Below are 23,870 nucleotides of genomic sequence, written 5' to 3'. Positions count from 1 at the left end.
GAATAATTTAAAAGAAAGATACGATCACCTGAAGATGGTCATTCTTCCACAAGCTCGTTATGAATAGACCCATTTTTAAGATTGTAAAATTTTAAGAATATAACTGATTATAATTCTGCGATGTTTAGAATTAAATTGCAGTTTAATTTATGCGGAGAAGATATCACAGATCACAACATGTTAGAAAAAATATTCTCTACTTTTTTCCACCTCGAGTATGCTCCTGCAGCAGCAGTATCGAGAAATGGGATTTAAAAAATATTCTGAATTGATTTCTCATCTTCTTGTTGCTAAACAACACAATGATTTTTTAATGAGAAATCATGAAAGTCGATCTGCTGGTACTTCTCCATTCCCAGAAGTGAATGCTGCAAATTTTGGCCCAACTAGGTGTGAAAGAAGTCCTGGCCCGAGTCATAGTCGTGGTCGTGGAAGGTATTTTAATTAGGGTGATCGCCTTGCAATTAACAATAAACCTTGGCACCAACAATGCAAAAAGAAAGGGGAAGCTCCTAAAGCAGTGCCAAGGACGAACTCTGAAAGTAAATGCTATCGATGTGAAGGAAAGGGGCACTGGTCGCGTATCTATCGTAAGTCAAAGCACCTGGTAAAACTCTATCAGGAGTCCCTTAAGAAAGTAGAAAATGATGTTGAAGCAAATTTTCTCTTTGAAAATAATGTTGAGCCCATGGACTAGAAGTTTCAAATTTCTTTGTAGTTCCTGAAGAACATGTAAATCACCCTGTCGGTGATAATTATGAAATAAGTTATATGCTAGTAATGTTGTAATATTTATTTTGTTTATATTTTTATTTTGAAGAATATAGATACTCCTCAAATTTTATTTGGATCAATAATCGATCGTGATGATATTTGTGTAGTTGATACCGGGACAACACATGCAATATTTAAAGATGAAAAATACTTTTTTCGCTTACTTAGAAGAAAAGAAAATGTCACAACTATATCTGGAAATTCAAAATTAATTGAAGGCTCCAGAAGAGCTACTATATTTCTGCATAAGGGGACAAAATTAGTTATAGAAGATGCATTGTTCTCTTCTAAATCCCCCATAAACTTATTAAATTTTAAAGATATCCGCCGAAATGGATGACATATTGAGACAATAAATGAAATGAATGCTGAATATCTTGGTATTACCAAGAATGTCTCAGGTAAAAAACAAGTGTTGGAGAAATTATTAACTTTGTCTTTCGGCTTATACTATGTCGAAATTAGTATAGCTCAAGCACACTCTATCGTAAATCAGAAGTTTACTGATATAAATACATTTGTACTTTGGCATAATCGAATAGGCCATCCTGGCTCAATAATGATGAGACAAATCATTGAAAATTCAAAAGGGCATCCGTTAAAGAACCCGAAGATTCTTACAACTGATGAATGTGCTGCTTGTTATCAAGGCAAATTGATAACTAGGCTATCACCATTGAAAGTTAGCATCAAATCCCCTCTGTTTCTAGAACGTATACATGGGGATATATGTGGGCCTATTCTCCCACCTAGTGGGACATTGATATATTTTATGGTTCTAATAGATGCATTTTAAAGATGGTCGCATGTGTGACTCTTGTTATCTCGCAACCTGACGTTTATGAAATTATTGGCATAAATAATATGATTAAGGGAACAATTCTCAGATTATTCCATTAAAGCTATTCACCTCGATAATGCTGGAGAATTTACATCCCAAGCTTTTGATGATTATTTTATGTCAGTTAGGATACGAGTTGAACATCCAGTATCTTATGTTCATACTCAAAATGGCCTTGCTGAGTCATTTATTAAGCGCATACAATTGATAGTAAGACCACTACTTATGAAAATGAAATTGCCCACTACTATTTGGGGTTATGCTATCTTACATGCAGCACCACTTATTTGTCTCAAACCAACTCATTATAATAAGTACTTCCCGTTACAATTGGTCCTGGGTCAAAAGCCAAATATTTTTCCATCTACGAATTTTTGGATGTGCTGTATATGTGCCAGTTGCACCATCTCAGCGTACTAAGATGGGCCCCAAAAGAATGTTAGGAATATATGTTGGGTTTGAGTCACCCTCTATTATTCGCTACCTTGAACCGTTGACGGAAGATTTATTTACTGCATGATTTGTAGATTGTAGATTTGATGAAATAAATTTTCGCAATTAGAGGGATAAAACTTGAATCGAAAAGAGAAATTTCATGGAAAGTTTCAACATTATCTCATTTTGATCCACGTATCCCCATATATGAAAATGAGATCCAGAAGATTATTCATTTACAGAAATTGACAAATCAAATGCCATAAGCATTTACTGATTTGAAAAATATAACCAAGTCATATATCCCTGCAGCAAATGTGCCTATCCAAATTGAAGTTCCAAAAGAACCATCTTCTAATGTAATAGCTTCTAAATCCCAAATACGCCTGAAGCGTGGTAGGCCTTTGGGTTCAAAAGATAAAAATCCTAGAAAAAGAAGCGCGAAAATTGAAAAATATAATATTATAAAAAATTATCCTAAAGAGACTGAAAATCTGATTAATCCTGATATCCCTGAACAAATCAGTGAACCCGAGACACAAGTGAATTAAGAACTTTCAATAAGTTCCACTAGTGATGAGGTAACTTTAGATCGATCAAAAATTCTGGTGGATAATATTTTTGCATTTAATGTTGCACTAAATATCATGCAAGACAATGAGGACCTTGAACCTCTATCAGTCGAAGAATGTTGACGAAGAAAAGATTGACCGAAATGGCAAGAAGAGATTCAATCAAAATTGAACTTACTTGCTAAACGGGAAGTTTTTGGGCCTGTAGTCCAAACCCTAGATGGTATAAAACTAGTTGCCTATAAATGGGTCTTCATACGTTAAAGAAATGAGAAAAATGAAATTGTAAGATACAAGGAACGCCTTGTTGCACAAGGATTCTCTCAAAGAACCGGTGTCGACTATGAAGAAACATATTCACCTGTTATGGATGCAATAACGTTTTGATACCTCATCGGTCTAGCTATACATGAAAATCTTGAAATTCATCTTATGGATGTGGTTACAGCTTATCTTTATGGTTCACTTGATAATGATATTTACATGAAAATCTTAGAAGGATTAAAATTGCCTGAAGAATCTAATTCGAAGACTCGGAGATTATATTTAATCAGATTACAAAAATCATTATACGGTCTAAAACAATCAGGGCGTATGTGGTATAATCGCTTAAGTGAGTACTTGAAAAATGAAGGATACATAAATGATGTTATTTGTCCTTGTATTTTCATTAAGAAAAAAACGTCAGGGTTTGTTATACTCGTTATTTATGTGGATGATATAAATCTCAAGAGGACTCAAGAAGAGGTCCAAAAGGCAATTGAATATCTAAAGAAAGAGTTCGAAATAAAAGATCTTGGAAAAACAAAAATTTGTCTTGGTCTGTAAATTGAACATTTAGCAGACGGAGTCTTCATCCACCAAACTGCCTAATACAAATCAGTCCACCAAGATCCCAAAATAGTCCACAAAACGTGAGAAGAACAAGCAACACAAAGGGATACAAGATGACAAACACAAAAACACACGGATTTGTAAAATAATGAAAGGATAGATAGTGAGATCAAGATTATTACAAGATTAAGAACCTAGTATATTTCAACATTAACCCCTAATTAGTGTAATAATAAAAACCAGACTCTTACGGTGACCGCCAAGGTAATCGACTCACCTCAAGATCCACCGTTTTCAAGCAAAGAACAATATTGGTTTTTTCAAGCCCTATACTAAGGATGACTTTTCCAAGTCCTAACGAAGACTATACTAAGGTGGTATACTCTCAAGAGAGAGGATTTCAAGTGTCTCAATCTTTCATCTTTCATAAACTAATGAAAATAAGACTAAAGGAGCCTATTTATAATCTATGACAAAATGAACACAAAATGACTCCAATGCCCTTAATGAGGAGGGATGGTCATGGAGTGTCACTTGGACAAAGATAAGTGATCAAAATGCCCTTAATAGAGGGAGCCAAAATCGTGAACCAACAAAAGTGGTCCAAAATGAGAGTCCTTAAGTCTTCAATTCTCCATACAATTTTCCACACTTGGGTTTGATCAATGGTAGGATCAAAACGTCCCCTCCAAGTATAATCCCATGCCCTCCATGCGACCAAAGCTTGATTCTTTACATAGTAACTTTGAATGATGTCGACAAAAGCTAAGGTGGTCATTATTATCGTATCATCCTCCCCTTCTTAAAAAGGATTCGACCTCGAATCCAAACCTTGCAAAAAGAAAGAGAGGGAAAACAAATACAAACTCCCCATGGCATGAGGGTTAGGGTTAGCACAATAAATCATCTCAACATGCCAAGGTTGCACATATTTGTAATATAACCAAAGATCCTTGGAATTAAATATTAAAAGCCCCATAAAAAGTGCACAAAGGATTTGGTTATAGGAATCACCAAGAGATAAAGAAACTACATAGGTCCCAATGGCATCAAATAATCCACAAGGTAGAACTTCCTTCATCTTATGAGCAATAAGACACCATTGCTTCTTTATCTCGTCAAAAAACAACACCAAGGGGGTGTTTCGATTATTTCTAAAGTTCATAAAATCCATATAACATTATCACACACACACATGGACAGGCCAACAAACTTCTTACCTCGACATAAAATAAATCCAAAACTAGCATGGACATCATCATAGGCAAAGAGGTAGTATAGAAATGAATCACGTGCAAAGAAATTCACAGGTGAAGAATAAACATTTAAACACATACACATTCTTTCCTTCAAACAACTAGACAACTTGGCATCCACAAGTTGGAATTCATGTAATTTAGGCACAAGTGTGTCAAACAAGGATGCATATTTAGGAACGTTACCCCAAGGAGTCAATGACACCTTTTCCCTTGTGTTTTCAAGAACTACACATTCCTTACCCTTAAGAGTACTCTCATCTTTAAAAATGAGATCTCCATCTTTAGGAGGAATGTTGTCACACCATAGTGGGTTAGCATATCGGCTATAGCTTCCAAAGTAAGCTATACCATCATTTTCACCACTAGATTCATTAGGAGTGTTTATATCATCTTCAAACAAGACATTATACCTAAAGAAAGCATGATCTATCCCACGGGCAGATTTGGAACAAGTAAGTTCATTCTCTAAAAGTTGATTATCAAGTTTTAATGATGTCTTAAGCACATGATTATCCCTATGATCCAAGCAAATATTAGAGTCAAAGGGTAAGCTCACGGGTTCACTCCTATTCCTTTGATCAATATTTTCAATATCATCACACACTTAAGGTTCATTAATCACATCATACACATCCTAAAGTGGTGGGTAATTTTCACACATAAGTTGATCAACACAAATTTCACAAGATAATGTACTTTCATTCTACATAATGGTTTCAACACCAGGTAGACATAAATCAATCTTACAAGTAGAGTCAATTCGGTCATCAATAGAATCAACTAGTGTATCCACACTCACAATATGTACATCATCATCAAGAGGCAAAGAAACAATAGACTCACATATAGGCAACCTACAACTCACACTCAATAGGCTACTACCTACACAATTATCATTCACATGCACAAAAGTGTAAGATTTAGCTATTTTGCCTTGAAGTCCTTAAGTACATTCTTCTTTGTCATAGTGTGAAGGTTCTCTACAAGCTTGGATAGCAACTTCCTTTTGGCATTGTTAGCCTTCTCTTGCCATGTTGGTACCTACACAAATATCCTTAGAAATAGAAGGACAACCAATGTTAGCACGGTTTGGTGGTAATCCCCTCACTTAGCTCTACACAACCTCTTCTTTTTTCACTTTTGGATTACCACCCTGCACTCTCTTACTCCTCTCAATCTTTTGTCTCTCATAATAATTTGGATTGGAGTAGGTAGGTACTCTTAGCGGCTTGGGCAACACGTAAGTCATGAGGCAATTCCCCCATTTGTCTCTTACAACATTAGGCTAATTTTGCACGTTAGGAACTTGATGTCGTGCAAACCAATCAGTACTTAAGTATACATGACCATAGGCCAAGGGAAAAATATCGCACCACATCTCATCATGGTATTCATATTAGGAAAAGACTAACCTTGAACCCGTCCAAGAAGTATGAATCAAGTAAAGGCTCGCAAAACAACCCAAAGTAGTCAACCATGGATGGAACGATGTAGTTTCTATAGTACCTATTATTTAACACAACGAGGCAGTACGGTATCCCACAGATGGTTGCCTTTCTGGAGTGTACACTACTTCTCGGATCAACATTATAAAGCATACGAGTACCCCTTAGTTTTGGAGATACATACCCTCTTCTTCTCGTTGGACAACCTCCACTATAGCTAGTATAACCATTCACACTATATCAACTTTGATAAGAAGTACTACAAGGTGGAGAATATGAATCTTCATACTCCTCACGTGTACTCTCATCATAGCTCTCATAAGATTTACGAACGAAAGGGTTATACCTAACATCAAATCTAGGTTCGGAGTAAGAAGTGTAAGACTCCTCACATGCCCCAACATCATTATAAGATCTATCACGAGGTCCTACATTATCTCCAAAGTTACCATAAGCACTAGGCACTTCATTCACCTTATTTTCTCCCTCAAAATAATAACTTTCAAATCTGCCCAAGTTTTGTTCATGGCAATTTTCATAGCCTCCGCAATTTCCCTCAACTTCGTAGCCATAAAACCCTTCGCTACAATCACAGTCTCCCATGTTGTAGTCATAATAATCCCTGGCTATCAAAGACATGTTTTCCTTATATCACCTTTGTACCTACACAATGAACAAACAAAATTAGTAGTAAAAGCTTCTCACTAACACTCATATACTCTTACCTTTGTGATTCTCACAATTGGAGCGGTGAATATTGAAAGTTGCTTATACTTCGGTAGTCAATAGGATGTCAATTCTACTTGACGGCCGGAATAGATTCTTGTTTGATCGACTCAAGACATAAAAACAAAATTTACTTACTAACTTGAAACAAAGAAGTTACTACGAGTTAAAAACAAGAAAAAACACACAAATAACAAAGACACGAAAGGAACGGATTCAACAATTAATCTACAACTAAGTATGTGATTACTAGTTGTTAATTAATTCTAGAATCAAGACAGGAAACTAAGGAAACAATAAAGTGAAACTAATAATCTAAAATTTGAGCCAAAATTTGATGCGTGAACAATAACTTGATGACATGGCAGCCACGTATTGGTTGTGGTTTCTACAATTTTTATTTTCCAAAGCTCAAGTCTTGACCAATTTTAATTTTAAGGAGGGAAGAATAAGTCTTGGAACCTTTTTTTCAAGTTTCAAATTTCAAGACTTGACTTTTGTAGTACTTTTCCTTAAAACATGGACCCTTGTTTCATGGGAAAGTGACCCTTGTTTCATGGAAAAGTGGTTTAGAAGTGATGTAAAGTCTTTTGGTGGTTGGGGGTTTTTCAAGACTAATAATTACTTACACCTCTTTTCTTCACCTTTTAGGATCTATCATTCACTTTATGAAGGAAGGTGAAGAACTTAAAAAACAACAACAACCACACCAAGAACAATAAAAATAATCTTCAAGAACAACAACAATTCCAACGGCCAATCCAATCCACGACAACAAATGGCCAAGTCTTTTTAGTGTTGTGTCTTTGGTTTTAACAAGAGATGAAGATTGTGAAGAACTTCAAGAACAACAGCACTATTCACCAAGAATAAAAAAAACAACACTCTTTTCAACAACAACAACCAAACACACGACCAATCAAGTTTCTTAATAACAATTTCTACCACAACAATGGTCAACAACAATGGGCCAAGCTTATGTTTACAACAACAACATCAAAATACAAGCTCGAATCAAGATGTAGACTCAATGTGTTAGAGAGGAACAAAACTAACACTTAGAGACAACAAAGAAAAGAAAAAATCTCGATCAAGATACAACAAAAACATACTTTTAAGGCCAAGAACAACAAGAGCACCATATTTGATTTTTTTTTTTTTGATTTTCTTAGCAAGAAAGTCCAAGATTGGTATTGTAAGAACAACACCAAAGATGGATTTGATACCAAATGATACAAATCATTCCACCAAGATGCCAAAATAGTCCACAAAATGTGAAAAGAACAAGCAACACAAAGGGATACAAGATGACAAACACAAAAACACACCGATTTGTAAAATAATGAAAGGATAGATAGTGAGACCAAGATTATTACAAGATTAAAAACCTAGTATATTTCAAAATTAACCCCTAATGAGTGTAATAATCAAAACCACACTCTTACGGTGACCGCCAAGGTAATTGACTCACCTTAAGATCCACCATTTCCAAGCAAAGAACAATATTAGCTTTTTAAGCCCTATACTAAGGATGAATTTTCCAAATCTTAACTAAGACTATACTAAGGTGGTTTACTCTCAAGAGAGAGGATTTCAAGTGTCTCAATCTTTCATCTTTCATAAACTAATGAAAATAAGACTAAAGGAGCCTATTTATAATCTATGACAAAATGAACACAAAATGACTCTAATGCCCTTAATGAGGAGGGATGGTCATAGAGTGTCACTTGGATAAAGATAAGTGACCAAAATTCCCTTAATAAAGGGAACCAAAACCATGAACCAACAAAGATGGTCCAAAATGAGAGCCCTTAAGTCTTCAATTCTCCAAGCAATAAAAACGAGAGCCCTTAAGTCTTCAATTCTCCAAGCAATCTTTCACCCTTGGGTTTGATCAATGGTAGGCTCAAAATGTCCCCTCCAAGTATAATCCCATGCCTTCTATGCGACCAAAGCTTAATTCTTCACATAGTAACTTTGAATGATGTCGACGAAAGCTAAGGTGGCCATTATTCTAGTATCACTGCCGATACCCAAAAGGTTTTGAAATATTTTTACATGGACAAAGCATATCCATTAAGTACTCCAATGGTTGTTCGATCACTTGATGTAAGTAAGGATTCATTCCAACCTATAGAAGAGGGTGAAGAGATTCTTAGTCCCAAAGTACCATATCTTAGTACTGTTAGTGCACTTATGTACCTCGTTAATGCAAAAAGGCCAGATATAGCATTTTCTGTTAATTTGCTAGTGAGATATAGTTCTTCCCCTACGCAAAGACACTGGAATGGAGTTAAGCATATATTGAGGTACCTAAAAGGGACTATTGATATGGGTCTATTTTATACTAACAAAGCTAGTCCAGATCTTGTTGGTCATGCAGATGTAAATTATTTATCTGACCCACATAAAGCACGATCTCAGATAGGCTATGTGTTTACATACGGAGGTACTGCAATATCATTGCGATCGACGAAGCAGTCCATTGTTTTTACTTTTTCTAACCATGCTGATATAATAGTGATTTATGAAGCAAGTAGATAATGCATATGGCTGAGATCAGTGGTACATTCCATCAAAGAAAGATGTGGCCTAAAGCTCGATATCAAGGTACCCATAGTCATATTTGAAGACAATGCAACATGCATAGCTCAATTAAAAGAAGGCTTTATAAAGGGAGATTGAATGAAGCACATCTCAGTACATATTTCGTACTGGCATCCCCCACGGGGGACCTGTATTTCATGCTGCAGGAACAGGTACCTCAGCTCATACACCGCATAAGTAGGAGCCAGGATATCCAGCTGCTTTTGGTGAGCTCCAGTTTGCTTCGGGTCTTTCCGTGTCATATCCATTCACTTTTGGTATTTTATAGAAGTTAGTGATATGGAGGGGTGTGTCCCAACCTTAGTTAAACTCTGTGTATTGTCTAGAGGCTTAATAGACCTAATGTACAGTCAAGGTGGTGTTTTGTTAATAGACGTGATGGCTCCAATGGACAAGTATTGTATATACATATTTATGTGTGCTCAAGCTTATACAGGTGATTATTTCCTTTTATATGCGACATGATGTTGTTCGAATTTTGGGTTGTTATAGAGGTATGCATGAAAAATATAAGGTTATGAGCTGGTTCTCCTGGGCCTCCTCGGTTATGGGTACTAGTCCGCCCCAATAGGATTTGAGGCGTGACAAAAGTGGTATTAGAGAAGTTCGTCCTAGTGAGTCTACAAAGCTGTGTCTACATAGAGTTTTGTTTATCAGTGTGTCGTGCACCTCATCTATAAATAGGAGGGTATGGACATTTAGGAATTGTTTCTTTTCTTCATGTCTTAAATTGTGCGATAGAGCCTATATTGTATATGAAGTCATAGTTGACCACTGAATCCGTTTATTTCTCTTATTATAGTAATGATGACGGTTACCAGAAGCAAGAATACCGATAAGCAAGTAGATATGGCTGCCGTAGAGGGGACTAGTAATTCACCCACTATACCAGCTAATCAAAGTGAGGATCCAGCTGAGCATGCATCAAAAACTTCTTCCACCCCAAAAGAAATAAGGGGGAGGAGAACTATATCCCAGAGCCACCTATTAATGCTGCTGATCAAGATCTTAGAAATACAGTGCAACTTTTGACTCGTATAGTTACTGGGAAAGCTCAAGGGCAAGCCATTCCTACCACGAGTCCTAGTGGTACAGATAGGGCGGCTAGCCTTCGAACACAGGATTTTCTTAAGATGGATCCTTCCACTTTTACTGGATTAGATCTTAAGGAGGACCCACAGGACTTTATTGATCAAATTCAAAGGGCCTTAGATGTTATGCATGTAACGGGTAGAGAGACAGTGGAGTTAGAGGCGTATAGATTCAAAGGGGAGGCTATATATTGGTACGAGGACTAGAAATGATCTAGGGGTATTGATGTACCCCCAGCAACTTGGAAAGAGTTCAAAGAGGCATTTCTTGATCATTATCTTCCATTTGAGATTCGTCAGGCCCGTGCAGATCAGTTTTTAAATCTTCATCAAGGGAATATGAGCGTGAGGGAGTACAGTCTCCGATTTAATTCCTTGTCGAGATATGCTCCTAATGTTGTAGCTACTATGGATGATAGAGTTCATCAATATGTGGATAGGCTGGATCTATATATGGTTATAGATTGTAATATTTCTGCTTTGAACAAAGATATGGACATAGCGAGGATCCAAACTTTTGCACAGAAAATGGAAGATCAGAGGCAGAGGAGAAGAACATAGGAATTAGAAAGAGGATATTCCAAGAGGTCCAGATCTATAGGGCAGTTCATGGCATCCTAAGGAGGGTTCAGACCACAGTTTTCTGCTAGACCACCTTGGCCATTATCTTCTTATTCTGCAGGTAGTGCCCCACCATAGTTCTAAGGGTCCAGAGGAAATCAATTTGGGCACAGAAGTGAGACAGAGTTTGCGGATAGTGGGGTACCAAGGGCAAGGGAATATGAGCCAATCGAGACCTCCTTGAGAGCCATGCAATAAATATAGAAGGTATCATTTAGGCGTATGTCGGCTGGGGACCAATGTTTGCTTTTGGTGTGGTATGTCGGGGCATATAATGAGAGAATAGCCATGAAGGGGTATAGGGGGTATGGCACAACCTACGGGGTCATTTGTTGCATCATCATCATCGATGCCTTATTCAGGAAGGGGTGCACAACCAATCGGTCGTGTTAGAGGTGATAGAGGAGCCACTAGTTCTAGCGGGGCTCAAAATCATACATATGCTCTAGCGGATCGATAGAATTTAGAGGCTTCCCCAGATGTGGTTACGGGTACGTTGTCTATTTTTTCATTCGATGTATATGCCTTAATTGATCCCGGTTCTACATTATCTTATGTTACTCCATTGGTTGCTAGAAAGTTTAAAAGAATACCAAAACTGTTAGCTAAGCCATTTGAAGTGTCCACACCGGTTGGGGAATCTATTATAGCTAGAAGGGTTTACCGAAACTGCATAGTAACTGTTTGTGGTGGTGATACGATGGCTGATCTTTTGGAGTTAAAAATGGTAGATTTTGATGTTATAATGGCTATGGTCTAGTTGGCATCTTGTTATGCCACAATTGATTGCTGCACGAAAAAGGTATATTTCCATTTTCTAAATGAATCAGTCCTTGAATGGAAAGGTGAAATTGGCGCACCAAGAGGTAGATTTATTTCTTATTTTAAGGAAAGAAGAATAATTTCCAAGGGATACATATATCATTTAGTTAGAGTAAGGGATACAGAAGCGGAGCCACCAACTCTTCATGCTGTTCCAGTGGTAAATGAATTTTCTGATGTATTTCCTGAAGATCTTCCAGGTTTGCCTCCTGAACGAGAAGTAGAGTTTGGTATTGATGTAATGCCAGGCACCCAACCAATCTTCATTCCTCTATATAGAATGGCCCCAGAAGAATTACGAGAATTGAAAGAGCAATTGAAAGATTTGCTAGAGAAGGGATTCATAAGGCCTAGTATGTCCCCCTGGGGAGCACCAGTGTTATTTGTGCGCAAAAAGGATGGCTCGCTGAGGATGTGTATTGATTATCGGCAATTGAATAAGGTGACTATTAAGAATAAATATCCTCTCCCAAGAATTGGTGATTTATTTGATTAGTTACAGGGCGCCAAGTGCTTTTCTAAGATTGATTTGAGGTCAGGTTACCACCAAGTGAGGGTTAAAGAGAAGGATATACCTAAGACAGCTTTCCGAACATAGTATGGTCATTATGAGTTTCTAGTTATGTCATTTGGGCTAACAAATGCACCCGCAGATTTTATGGATTTGATGAATAGGGTGTTTAAGCCATTTCTGGATGTATTTGTGATAGTTTTTATAGATGATTTTCTAGGTTATTCTAGATCAGAAGACCATGCCAATTACTTTCGACAGACATTGCAGACTCTTCATGATTGTAAGCTTTATATAAAGTTCTCTAAATGTGATTTTTGGTTAAGGTCGGTGGCATTCTTGGGTCATATTGTATCTAGTGAAGGATAAAGGTTGATTCTCAAAAGATAGAAGCTGTCAAGAACTGGCCAAGGCCCACAACGCCTACGGAGATTCATAGTTTTCTCGGGTTGGCCGGTTATTATAGAAGGTTTGTTGAAGGCTTTTCTTCCATTTCAGCACCCTTAACCAAGCTAACCCATAAAGCATCTAAATTCTAATGGAATGATGCCTGTGAGAAGAGTTTCCAAGATTTAAAGAACAAGTTGATTTCTACACCCCTGTTGGTACTTCCAGAAGGCACCGAAGGGTATACAGTGTATTGTGATGCTTCCACAATTGGTTTAGGATGTGTATTGATGCAACATAGTAAAGTAATAGCATATGCTTCTAGACAATTGTGGCCACATTAGAAAAATTATCCTACACACAATCTTGAGCTGGCAGCAGTTATTTTTGCTTTAAAGATATGGCACCACTACTTATATGGGGTTCATGTTGATATATATACTGACCATAAGAGTTTACAATATATTTTTAATCAGAAGGATCTAAATTTAAGACAGCAGAGATGACTTGAACTATTAAAGGACTACGATGTTGATATCTTGTACCATCCAGGGAAAGAAAATGTGGTAGCTAATGCATTAAGTCGTAAGGCTATGATGGCGCCTATAGAAAGGCAAGGGATGATTAAAGATCTTCACCAGTTAGCTAGTTTGGGAGTTCACCTTCTTGAAACTCCGGATAAAGAGCTTATCGTACATAATGCTGCAGAATCTTCATTAGTAGCTGAAGTGAAAGAGAAGCAATATGCAGATCCTATTTTATTACAGCTTAAGGAGAACGTTCAGAGTGGTGCAACCAAGGCATTTGAGCTTACGCGAGAAGGAGTACTTCAGTGCCAAAACCGATTGTGTGTGCCGGATATAGACGGGCTAAGAAAGAAGATTATGACAGAGGCACATTGTTCAAGGTATTCCATTCATCCAGGATCAACCAAAATGTATCAAGATTTGAAAGATATGTATTGGTGGAATGACATGAAGAAGAGCATTACAGAATTTGTAGATGAATGTCCAAATTGTCAAAGAGTTAAAGTTGAGCACCAAAAAATCCGGAGGTTATATGGAATGCATTAATCTTCCAAGCTGGAAGTGGGACATGATCAACATGGATTTCGTTATTGGTTTTCCTCGTACATCCCATAAGTTTGATTCTATATGGGTGATTGTTGATAGGCTTACCAAATCCGCACATTTCCTACCAGTTAGGACCACTTAAACAGTTGAAGAGTATGCGAAGCTGTACATTAAAGAGATAGTTCGATTACATGGAGTGCCAATCTCTATTATATCAGATCGGGGAACCCAATTTACCGTAAACTTTTAGAAGTCTTTTCAGAGGTGTTTGGGAACACAAGTGAATTTGAGTACAACTTTTCACCCTCAAACAGATGGACGAGCAGAACGTACCATCAAAAGACTTGAAGATATGCTACGAGCTTGTGTAATAGATTTTAAGGGCAACTGGGATGAGAGTTTACCTCTTATTGAGTTTGCCAATGAAAGAGGTAATGAGATTTGGCAAGAAAGGGAAGTTGAGTCCACGTTAATAGGCCCGTATAAGATCACTCGAAGGTTTGGACAAGTTGCATATGAATTAGAGCTACCCCAAGAGCTCTCATCAGTACATCCAGTATTTCATGTGTCAATGCTTCGAAAGTGCATTGGAGATCCATCACATATCACTTTTACTGAGTATATGTAAGTTGCGAAAGATCTTACCTATGAAGAAGTGCCTATTGCTATTCTAGATCGCCAAGTTAAGAAGATGGGAAATAAAGAGATAGCATCTGTGAAAGTACGTTGGAGAAATGGTCAAAGGGAAGAGATTACATGGGAAGCTGAGGAAGCAATGAAATCTAAGTACCCTCATTTGTTCAAATATGAAGAGGAAGTTCAAGAAACGGAGTTAGAATATTAACAAGTAAGTTTTTTTTTATATATATGCATAGTATTAATGTGATGATGTGAATATTAATGATGGACTTGAACTTGTTTCGGTTGAATAACTACACTAACATTCAAGGACGAATGTCCTAAAGGGGGGAAGGATGTAACACCCCATATTCAAGTACGTGTATTGGCGTATTCAAGTACATGTATTGGTCTTATTTATATGGAATTACTTTTTTTATTTTATTTATACCAAAATTTGCCCGTCGATGATTCCATGCGAAGGTTATTGAATAAGCTTTCCAACGATATAAAGATTTCCAAAAATGGATAGGTTTCAGATATAATCGAGCATGTTCAAAACTATAAAACGGTCGCCAGGATATTTGGGAATAGTAAATGTGCAGGAAAATTTCCTGCAAACAAACTACTGAGGCCAGCCGAATTTTTGGGTCAACTTCGAACAATCATAACTCCCTTAATATAATGAATTGGGAGAGATGCAACCTATGAAAATAAATATCTTTGAGTCTTCTTTCCAATTCAATTGGTTTGATCCAAATCCAACATCTGAGTAAGGAGTTATACTCATTTTACTTCAACCTATCAAAACAGATTTTAGGGTCAACTTCAAACAACCATAACTCCTTGTACAGGATGAACTGGGTGGCCTACTTTATATGAAATGAAATCCCTTTGAATTATCCTTTCAACGATACCAATTTCACCTAAATCTGATATCAGAGCAAAGAGTTATGATCGATCTACTTTAGCTTACCAAAACAGTCCACCAAATGACAGATTTGACATTATTTAAATTTTAAAGGCATTTTGGTCATTTCTTATTATATTATGGATGGTAATAAGTGTATATATACATGTATATGAGTTAAAAAATTCATTTTTATATTCAATCATTGAGAAAGAACAAACCCTAGCCAAATTTGACCTTTAAATTACTTTTGATTCAACCGTAGAAATTCCAAAGTAATCCGATAACTGCATTTGTCATCTCGAGAGCTTCGAACGGCACCTATTATTTGGGCAAACAGGATTGCATAATCAAGAGGTGAATTCTAAGGTATGAATATTATTTGCCTTTGTTCTTTTCCATATGTGTATGTGTGATAGAGTATTATATGTATTGGTTGTTATTAAAAGGTGATGGAAATAGGGTTATGGACTATTTTGCATGATTTGGTTTTATTGAATTGTGGAAGGTGGATATGGTAATTGATTTATGGAAGGTGGATATGGTGATATACTATTGAATTGATGATTATTTATGTCTATGGCTCAATTTGGTTTAATGGATTGGTTGGAAAGATAAATGAATCTAAACTTGATATTGGAGGATGTTGTATGAATATGCATGACATGTGAATGTAATTGGAGTATAAGAGGGTTAAACTGACACTCTTTATGGTGTAATTAAGGCTTACTACTCAACCACTAGTTTGGTGAATTCAAATAATTGAATTGTGACGTTTGGTTGCTAATACTAGATTGCTACATATGTTCATTGTAGATAAGTAATCCGAAAAGATGGAAAGTCTATTTGGGACTAGTATTGAAGGTTGACAGTCAGGTATGTAAAGCATACTCTATACCATATCTTTGGCATGAAAGTGAACAATTGTTCTATGAAGAAAGTTTCCTAAGTTATTCAATAACATGTGATCCATAATGGTTTTGTATGATGTCCTATGTTACCAATGAACTTGTTTCCACCCTACAAGATGTCAAGACATTCCAATACTTACTTATCTTCCAAATCTTACATGTTTATTGCACTAATAAATGTCAGAAGGTATCCAGTTACTCAAACAAGATCCATGTGCTATTAATGACTCCAAAACGTTTCATTGATATACCAATAAGTTCCTATTTCATTGTTATGGCATTGATGACTCCAAAATACTTCATTGATCTGCCAATGAGTTCTTACTTCATTGTTATTGCATTGATGGTCTATTTATATGTCTCTTATTGATGTATCATTGTTTCTAAGTATCAAAAATGCGGTGGCGACCGAAATAACAATCTCAAAGATTAATTGAACTAAGTGATGGAAGTTCTCTCTTATCGGGTGGTATCCCAGGGGCATAAGCCTATCATGGATCGATCCCTATTTATGTGTTTATGGGTGGTATCCTAGGGGCATAAGCCTATCATGGGTCGATCCCAGTTGATATGTACTGGAGGCAGCCTAATGGTTACAGTACAGTATAGTAATGATTACAAAGATGATAAGAACGAAGGTAAAGTGATTGAATAAATACAATGTACAAGTTGTCACAAGTTCTAGTGAGTGTGGTCCACTCTTATTACGATTTATTCACTTGTTTTTTATTTATGTTGAGCTCTTATATCATATGTGATTATCTACAGCTTTACATACTCAATACATATTTCGTACTGACATCCCCCACGGAGGACCTGCATTTCATGCTGAAGGCATAGGTACCTCAGCTCATACACCATACAAGTAGGAGCCAGGATATCCAGCTTCTTTTGGTGAGCTCCAGTTTACTTCGGGGCTTTCCGTGTCATATCCAGTCACTTTTGGTATTGTATAGAAGTTAGTTATATGGCGAGGTGTGTCCCGACCTTAGTTAAACTCTGTGTATTGTCTAGAGGCTTAATAGACCTAATGTACAGTCAAGGTGGTGTTTTGTTAATAGACGTGATGGCTCCAATGGACAAGTATTGTATATACATATTTATGTGTGCTCAAGCTTATACAGGTGATTATTTCCTTTTATATGCGACATGATGTTGTCCGAATTTTGGGTTGTCATAGAGGTATGCATGGGAAGTATAAGGTTATGAGCTGGTTCTCCCGGGCCTCCTCGATTACGGGTGCCAGTCCGCCCCAATAGGATTTGAGGCGTGACACTTATATACTCTTTCTTTAGCACCACATTCACATTTGCACATACACGCAGAGAAAGTATTCAAGGAATCTAATTCATTCTAGAGACTTTTCATTTTAGTGAAATAAGTAGATACACTCATGTTTACCTGAGTGACAACACTTAACTCCTTTTGAAGTTGAAAAAGCATGGCTCCATTAGTCTGACCAAACCTTTTTTCCAGGTCTTTTTAGAGATCCTTTGCACTGCTAGAGTACAAAACACTTTCTACAATCTCCTTTGAAAGTGAGTTCAACAGTCATGGCAGTTCCATGTCATTGCATTGAGTCCAAGCCTTTTGAAATCCTAAATCAGGAGAAGGAATAGCCATAGATCCATCAACAAATTCTAACTTATTTTTGGCCGGGAGAGTTATTATTATGACTCTTCTCCAACCTCCATATCCCTTTCATTAAAAATATTATACACAAGATTCATTCTCGGATAATCCGAGGGATGAAGATAATAAGGATGTGATTGATCAACCATGTTGATAGTAGATGATTCAAAAGTCACTGCAGCCTTTTCAGAACGAGTAGTTTCACCTAATAGATCAATAATTTGAGAATTGGTTGACATAATTGAACTGGTAAATTGGAAAAATGAGACAAGATGAAAAGAAATTAACCTTGCTCTGATACCATGTAGAAATTGGAGGATTTTCTTTTCTGTATTCAATGAAAAATGTATTACAAAGTATCCTATATATAATAGTGAGATGTGAAACAAACTTATGCTACCTTTCCTACTATCTACAACCTCTAGAGTCCTATTTTAGGTAAAAAATATGTAAAGATCCTATAAAATATTTACCTATGAAATACAAGGAAACAAATATGTAAAAATCCACTACATGATTCATCTATGACATACAAGGAAACAATATATATTATTGAATACTGAAGAGGATGCCCGAGCCAACAGTGGCATGAGTTGGACTGCCCCAATACACTGCAAAGTCAGTAAAAAAAACTATCTTCGACTTCACCAAGTGCAGAAGTCTTCATCTTATTTCAACACGGAGGAACTATCAATAACCATTTGGTACTTCATTATCTCTTAGATTTATCCAATACATCGTTCGATTACCATCTTCTAATTGCTAATATGATACCAAACCAACCGTTATCTTATCGTTTGACTAGCGGGTTAGTATATTTAAAAGTCAATAGCCAATAAGTCGAACCATTAAGCATAATTAGTCGACTGATCGATCCGCCTGATGAGCAGCCTCTATACAATATTAAAGAGCATTTTGGTATATTTTATATGTCGATATTTTAAGACCATAAGATTCAAACGTCTTTCTTCACATTTAAATTTTGTGTCAAGTCATAACCGATCAAACAAACCGAAACAAAGAGAGTAATGTTTTCACTGAAAATTTGAATTGTTGATATTCTTTCTTCATCAGCTATAAATATGACGATCTTTCCTTGAAATGAATTCTTCGAACAGAATTATAAAATAATACTTAATGGCTTTGCATCTAAAAATCTATAAATGTAAAAGTACACTTTATAAAATTATGTATAATGATCTTTCCTTTTTTAAAAGTAGGGTCTCTCTTTATTATTTGGCTTTAGACCACCCGTCTTGTTGAGTCGGTCCTGACCATTGTGTGGGAGAAGAGGGCATCTCATCTTCACCGGTTAGGAAGAACACCATTGAAAAATCCGGGTACAACCAAATGTTTACGATCTTCTAATTATCTCCTTATTGTATTGATTATTCTTATTCTTGCTCTTAATATAGTCTGTACTCTCTCATTCATTATCGATTTAGCAGAAAAAGAAATAATTTTGATTGATCATTCCGTAATACACTTGCCTTTAACTTTATTTTTACAAATTCGAATGTTAACGCGTAATATCAATTTCTCCAACAAACAAGTGAGTTTTATAATCGTCCAAAAATACTAGTTTAGTGATTCAAAGTATAGAGAAGAAGGAATATGATCAATGAGGACCCCAATTGGATCTTGATGGATACTTTGTCCATTTAGTAATCTAAACTGTTGCCCGTGACCTCAAATGGATTTTTCATAAGAGATCTCCAATAACCTTAGCTCCCAAATTTTGGTTGGAGTGTCTTCTTTTGAATATTCTAATGTAAATGACAAAGAAAAGATATGTTTGTTTGAGATCTTAAAGTCATTATAGTATTTTCCCCACAATATATTCACAAATAAAGAGATTGATAAAATATAATCTCATGAAAATTGAAAACGATAAATGAGATTGATCATCTCACCAAATCTCTTACCTATTCAAATTATAACTGGTCACAGAAGATCAACTTCTCTCCAAGTGTTAGATTGGTCGTTCATTATTGAAAATATTTATTCTATCCAAAATTTTAACAATTCTGGCTGTTTAATTTGGATTAATGGTGAGTATTTATGGCATAGTTTGGTGTAACTTTTTCTTAAAGAGAAACTAAACTGATTGAATAATTTTTGTAAACATAGTATGAATTTTAGTTAGAATTGTGAGCTCGCCAAAAAAATTAAGAACAAATTAAAGAAATATTTATTGTTCTAATTATTATTAAAACCTTATTTTCAGTAATTGAATTTCAACCTTTAGTTATTAAGCATGACATGTGTTTCTCTCCCATTAGGAACTTGGAGAAATGGAAAAAAGATGGAGGGGAGCCTCGATCATCTAACAATAATTAAACCTTTGCTACCTCTATGTTACCAATACTTGTAGCAATTTGTTTACTAGCTATACTTTATTTCGAAGTACTTAGTGACATAAACTAGAACGAGTTGAAATAATTAAAAATATGAACTCCGAAGTAGTAAAAAAGGAAATTCAAACATCTATAATATACTAGTTTAATTGTACGTTCCTCGCACGTGTAATATTTTATTATTTAAAATTAAATAATTTTATCTATTACGGAGACTTTTAGTAAAATGTGTGACTTTTAAAAATTTGATACTTCTTAAATTTTTCTTATTCTAACGCTTTTATATTTATTTCTAGATTTTTTTAAATCTTCTTAAAATTAAATTTAGTTGATTTAGAATTCTTAAACTAATGAAAAACGTATTAGTTATCATTAATTTTGATGACTTCTAATAAGATCTATATAATAATAATAATTTTAAGAAGATCTACAATATGCACTATTATAAATAAATTCACTAGCCTATTAAAATAATATAATCAGAGTAGCATAAAATTATAAGACTTTTCAGCGTTTCTAGAACAATAATTATGTATATGCTGAAGAACTAACAGTAATAATAGTACTAAATTGACCGGACGTAAAACAAGTAACTGTTAATAGCTAAGACTGATTATGTAAACTACAAAAAAGAAGTAAATAATATGTTAACTGGTTAGAATGTAGTTAAAGTCTCTCCTGATTATGGAACTTAATTATCAAACCCATTGTTTATTATCCTGCAAGAATATTGTTGTGGCCTACCGCGCACACAAGCGTATGTGATTGGACAAGTAGTAATATAGTAGCTTTGAGTGAGTCGGATATCGAACCCAGAGGGATTACTAATTTAGCAATTCACCTAATTAAGCAATTAATAATATTCCAATCAAGTATTGTAATGTATCAAAGGGTTTGTAAAATTTATTAATTCCTAATAATACGTGAACGATGAAAAATGTTGTGTGGGATTTTAGCAAAGTTACAATCAATAAGTTGAGAGATTCCAGGGTTACGGCATATCATAAAATCATGTTTAACATTTATTTGTCTCAATGAACTTTATTTCTCAAATTGCAGGCTACAGGGTTAAATTTACGATCCGAAAATGGTCATCCTCTAAATCCTCTATTCGAATTAGTCTCACAACTACATCGTTGAGTGGGTATGTGAGTTTCTAATTCAAATACTTTAACGTTTTCATCCCGTACGTAGAAAAATAATCAAACTAGGTATATTGCTATCCTAGTTGCGAAATCACCCTATTTTCGTAAGAGATGATCTTATTTCTCGTGTTCCTCATCCTATTCTCGTATTTCCATGACCGGTTCATACAAGAATGACATATGTATTCTAATGTTGGCCAAACACTAAAGTAGCAGTTCCAAGAATACAAATACAATCTAATGAGAAATAAACTTCATTGATTTGAAATGAACACCAAACAATCATGTTCTTGCCGTAACCCCAGAACAAGGGTAATTACCCACTCATACTTTGCAACAAAATAACAAAAGTATTGTTGTTCATACCAAAGATTTAAGATTAGTAGAGTTTACAAAAGATGAACCCTAATGGAATAACCCTTAGCCACTCTTCAATGCTCCTAATACCGTGTATCCTCTCTCAAAAATGGGTTTGGGGTATTTATAAATATATGATGTAATTACCTCCGCACCCTTGACATAAATTAAAAGACTTTGTTGCTCTGGAGGGGTTGCGCATGTTGCATCACCCAATGCACTCCCTAAGGGGTGAAATGGAGGGAATAACATATGTCCCAGGTGTCACGCCTCAGGGACTAGCACACTCCCCAGGGCTCACAGTGTAGGGCCTAGCGTACGCCGCAAGGGTTGCCACGCAACGTTCTGCCTTGCAGCATCCATGCGTGCTATTTTGCTCTCATCTTTAGTCCTTTGCATTACGTGGTCGATCTATGTCTCCATATGCCTCATTCACTCCTGAAATAACACTACTCATGTAGGTTAGCTCATTTACATCAAGAGTAAGACAAAACGCACATAACTACAATACTTTACGCTCAAAACTTAGCTAAAATATGGGTAAAATATGGCACTTGGGTGTATAATTATACCCAAGATCATCACCCCACACTTAAATCTTTGTACGCCCTTGAATAACTTACTACTTCGCACTCACTACTCGAGGTTCCATTGTGACTAACTAAAATAAGATACTCAAGTTAAAATCACAAAACAAATATGAGCAACAAGTCTTACAATCAAGAATGTCATGTAGATGTATAAATAACCACTCAAAACCTCCTAACCTCAAGAATTGACACTTCAAAAATTAGCAAACTCATGCATATTACCCAATAAAGAAATCACATAAAGTTTCTATTCATCATTAAACATACGCCCCTAACAACAAGAGAGTACCCCAATGTTACTCACCAAAATACAATTTAGCACATAGTTGGGGTAAAGATAAATTTCGCTCACTCTCCCAAAAAATTCACATGCATATCGGATAACTCATACACTTTCTCTCAATGTAATACTCCACTAATATAAGAATACCAAGGTGTAGGATCAAGTAGGAGTTTAATGTGTTGTAATATAGGCTAAGGAACGAGTATGAACTATTTTGGAAGGAAATAGTGACTAACTTCCCTAAGCGCTTTAATACATTACATTGTCACTAAGCTCAATTTCAACTAATATGTTTTTCCACCACTTTTGATCACATTTATTTTGCCCCATCTCCTTAGCTTAGCGTACATATTGGATGTAGGGAGTTTTACCTATTAATACATGACTCCTGTTTTCCACTTTTATTCTTATTCCTTTTTTTTTATAACTACCACCACCCAATAACACAAAACTATTACACCAATATCTATTATGTTGCAACTTTATTTTCATTTTTTCCTTTGTTAACTTCCTACTCCTACTCTCTTAATTTTACAGCTAAAGTTCTTAGGAGTTTAGGGATCAAATTAAGGATCATCGAAGAAAAATAAATAAACTATATATGATGCTACCCAACAAAATAGGTAAAGGCTTAATAGGGATTACTAAGATCAGGCACAGAGGGTAGGTAACATAGGTATTCAAAGAAAATATTGTAATGACTCTCCGAGTCATTTTCTGCATTTTCATGTATTTTCGCTATTTAAATTTTTCCTATAGTTTCTCTAAGTCATGACTTATTAGAGCTGACAGTTTGGTTACCAGACATTTCATTTGATCTTTAGAGCTAATTTCTTATTTTAAAGTCTTTGCTGGTAAGAATTAGCTACCAAAAAACCCTTAGTGAAACAACCTCGTATACCAATTCTGATAGTTCCATCAGATCTAGAACGTTGAATTTAGGCTAGAGGGACCTTCGGTTTGATTTCAAAGCTTTTGGACTTATTTTGAATTTTCAAAGTCCCCAGCTGATGCACCACTTAGCTGGTGTATCCGTTTAAGCAGCATTTGGGTGGCTTTAGTGGAAGAG

At 35.8% G+C, this 23,870-nt stretch overlaps 1 protein-coding gene across 1 annotated transcript; it reads left to right on the top strand.

Annotated features, from left to right (window-relative positions):
- The first annotated feature begins 8,944 nt into the window (after window positions 1-8,944).
- LOC124899461 (secreted RxLR effector protein 161-like) lies at window positions 8,945-9,430 on the top strand. Its single transcript, XM_047414352.1, has one exon. It carries the CDS (start codon window positions 8,945-8,947, stop codon window positions 9,428-9,430), a length of 486 nt encoding a protein of 161 aa, XP_047270308.1.
- Window positions 9,431-23,870: the final 14,440 nt, after the last annotated feature.

The sequence above is a fragment of the Capsicum annuum genome, chromosome 6 (assembly GCF_002878395.1).
Source record: "Capsicum annuum cultivar UCD-10X-F1 chromosome 6, UCD10Xv1.1, whole genome shotgun sequence".
NCBI classification, from domain to species: Eukaryota; Viridiplantae; Streptophyta; class Magnoliopsida; order Solanales; family Solanaceae; genus Capsicum; species Capsicum annuum.
The sequence above is the reverse complement of the archived record's forward strand: the minus strand, read 5'-3'. Positions and strand labels throughout refer to the sequence as shown.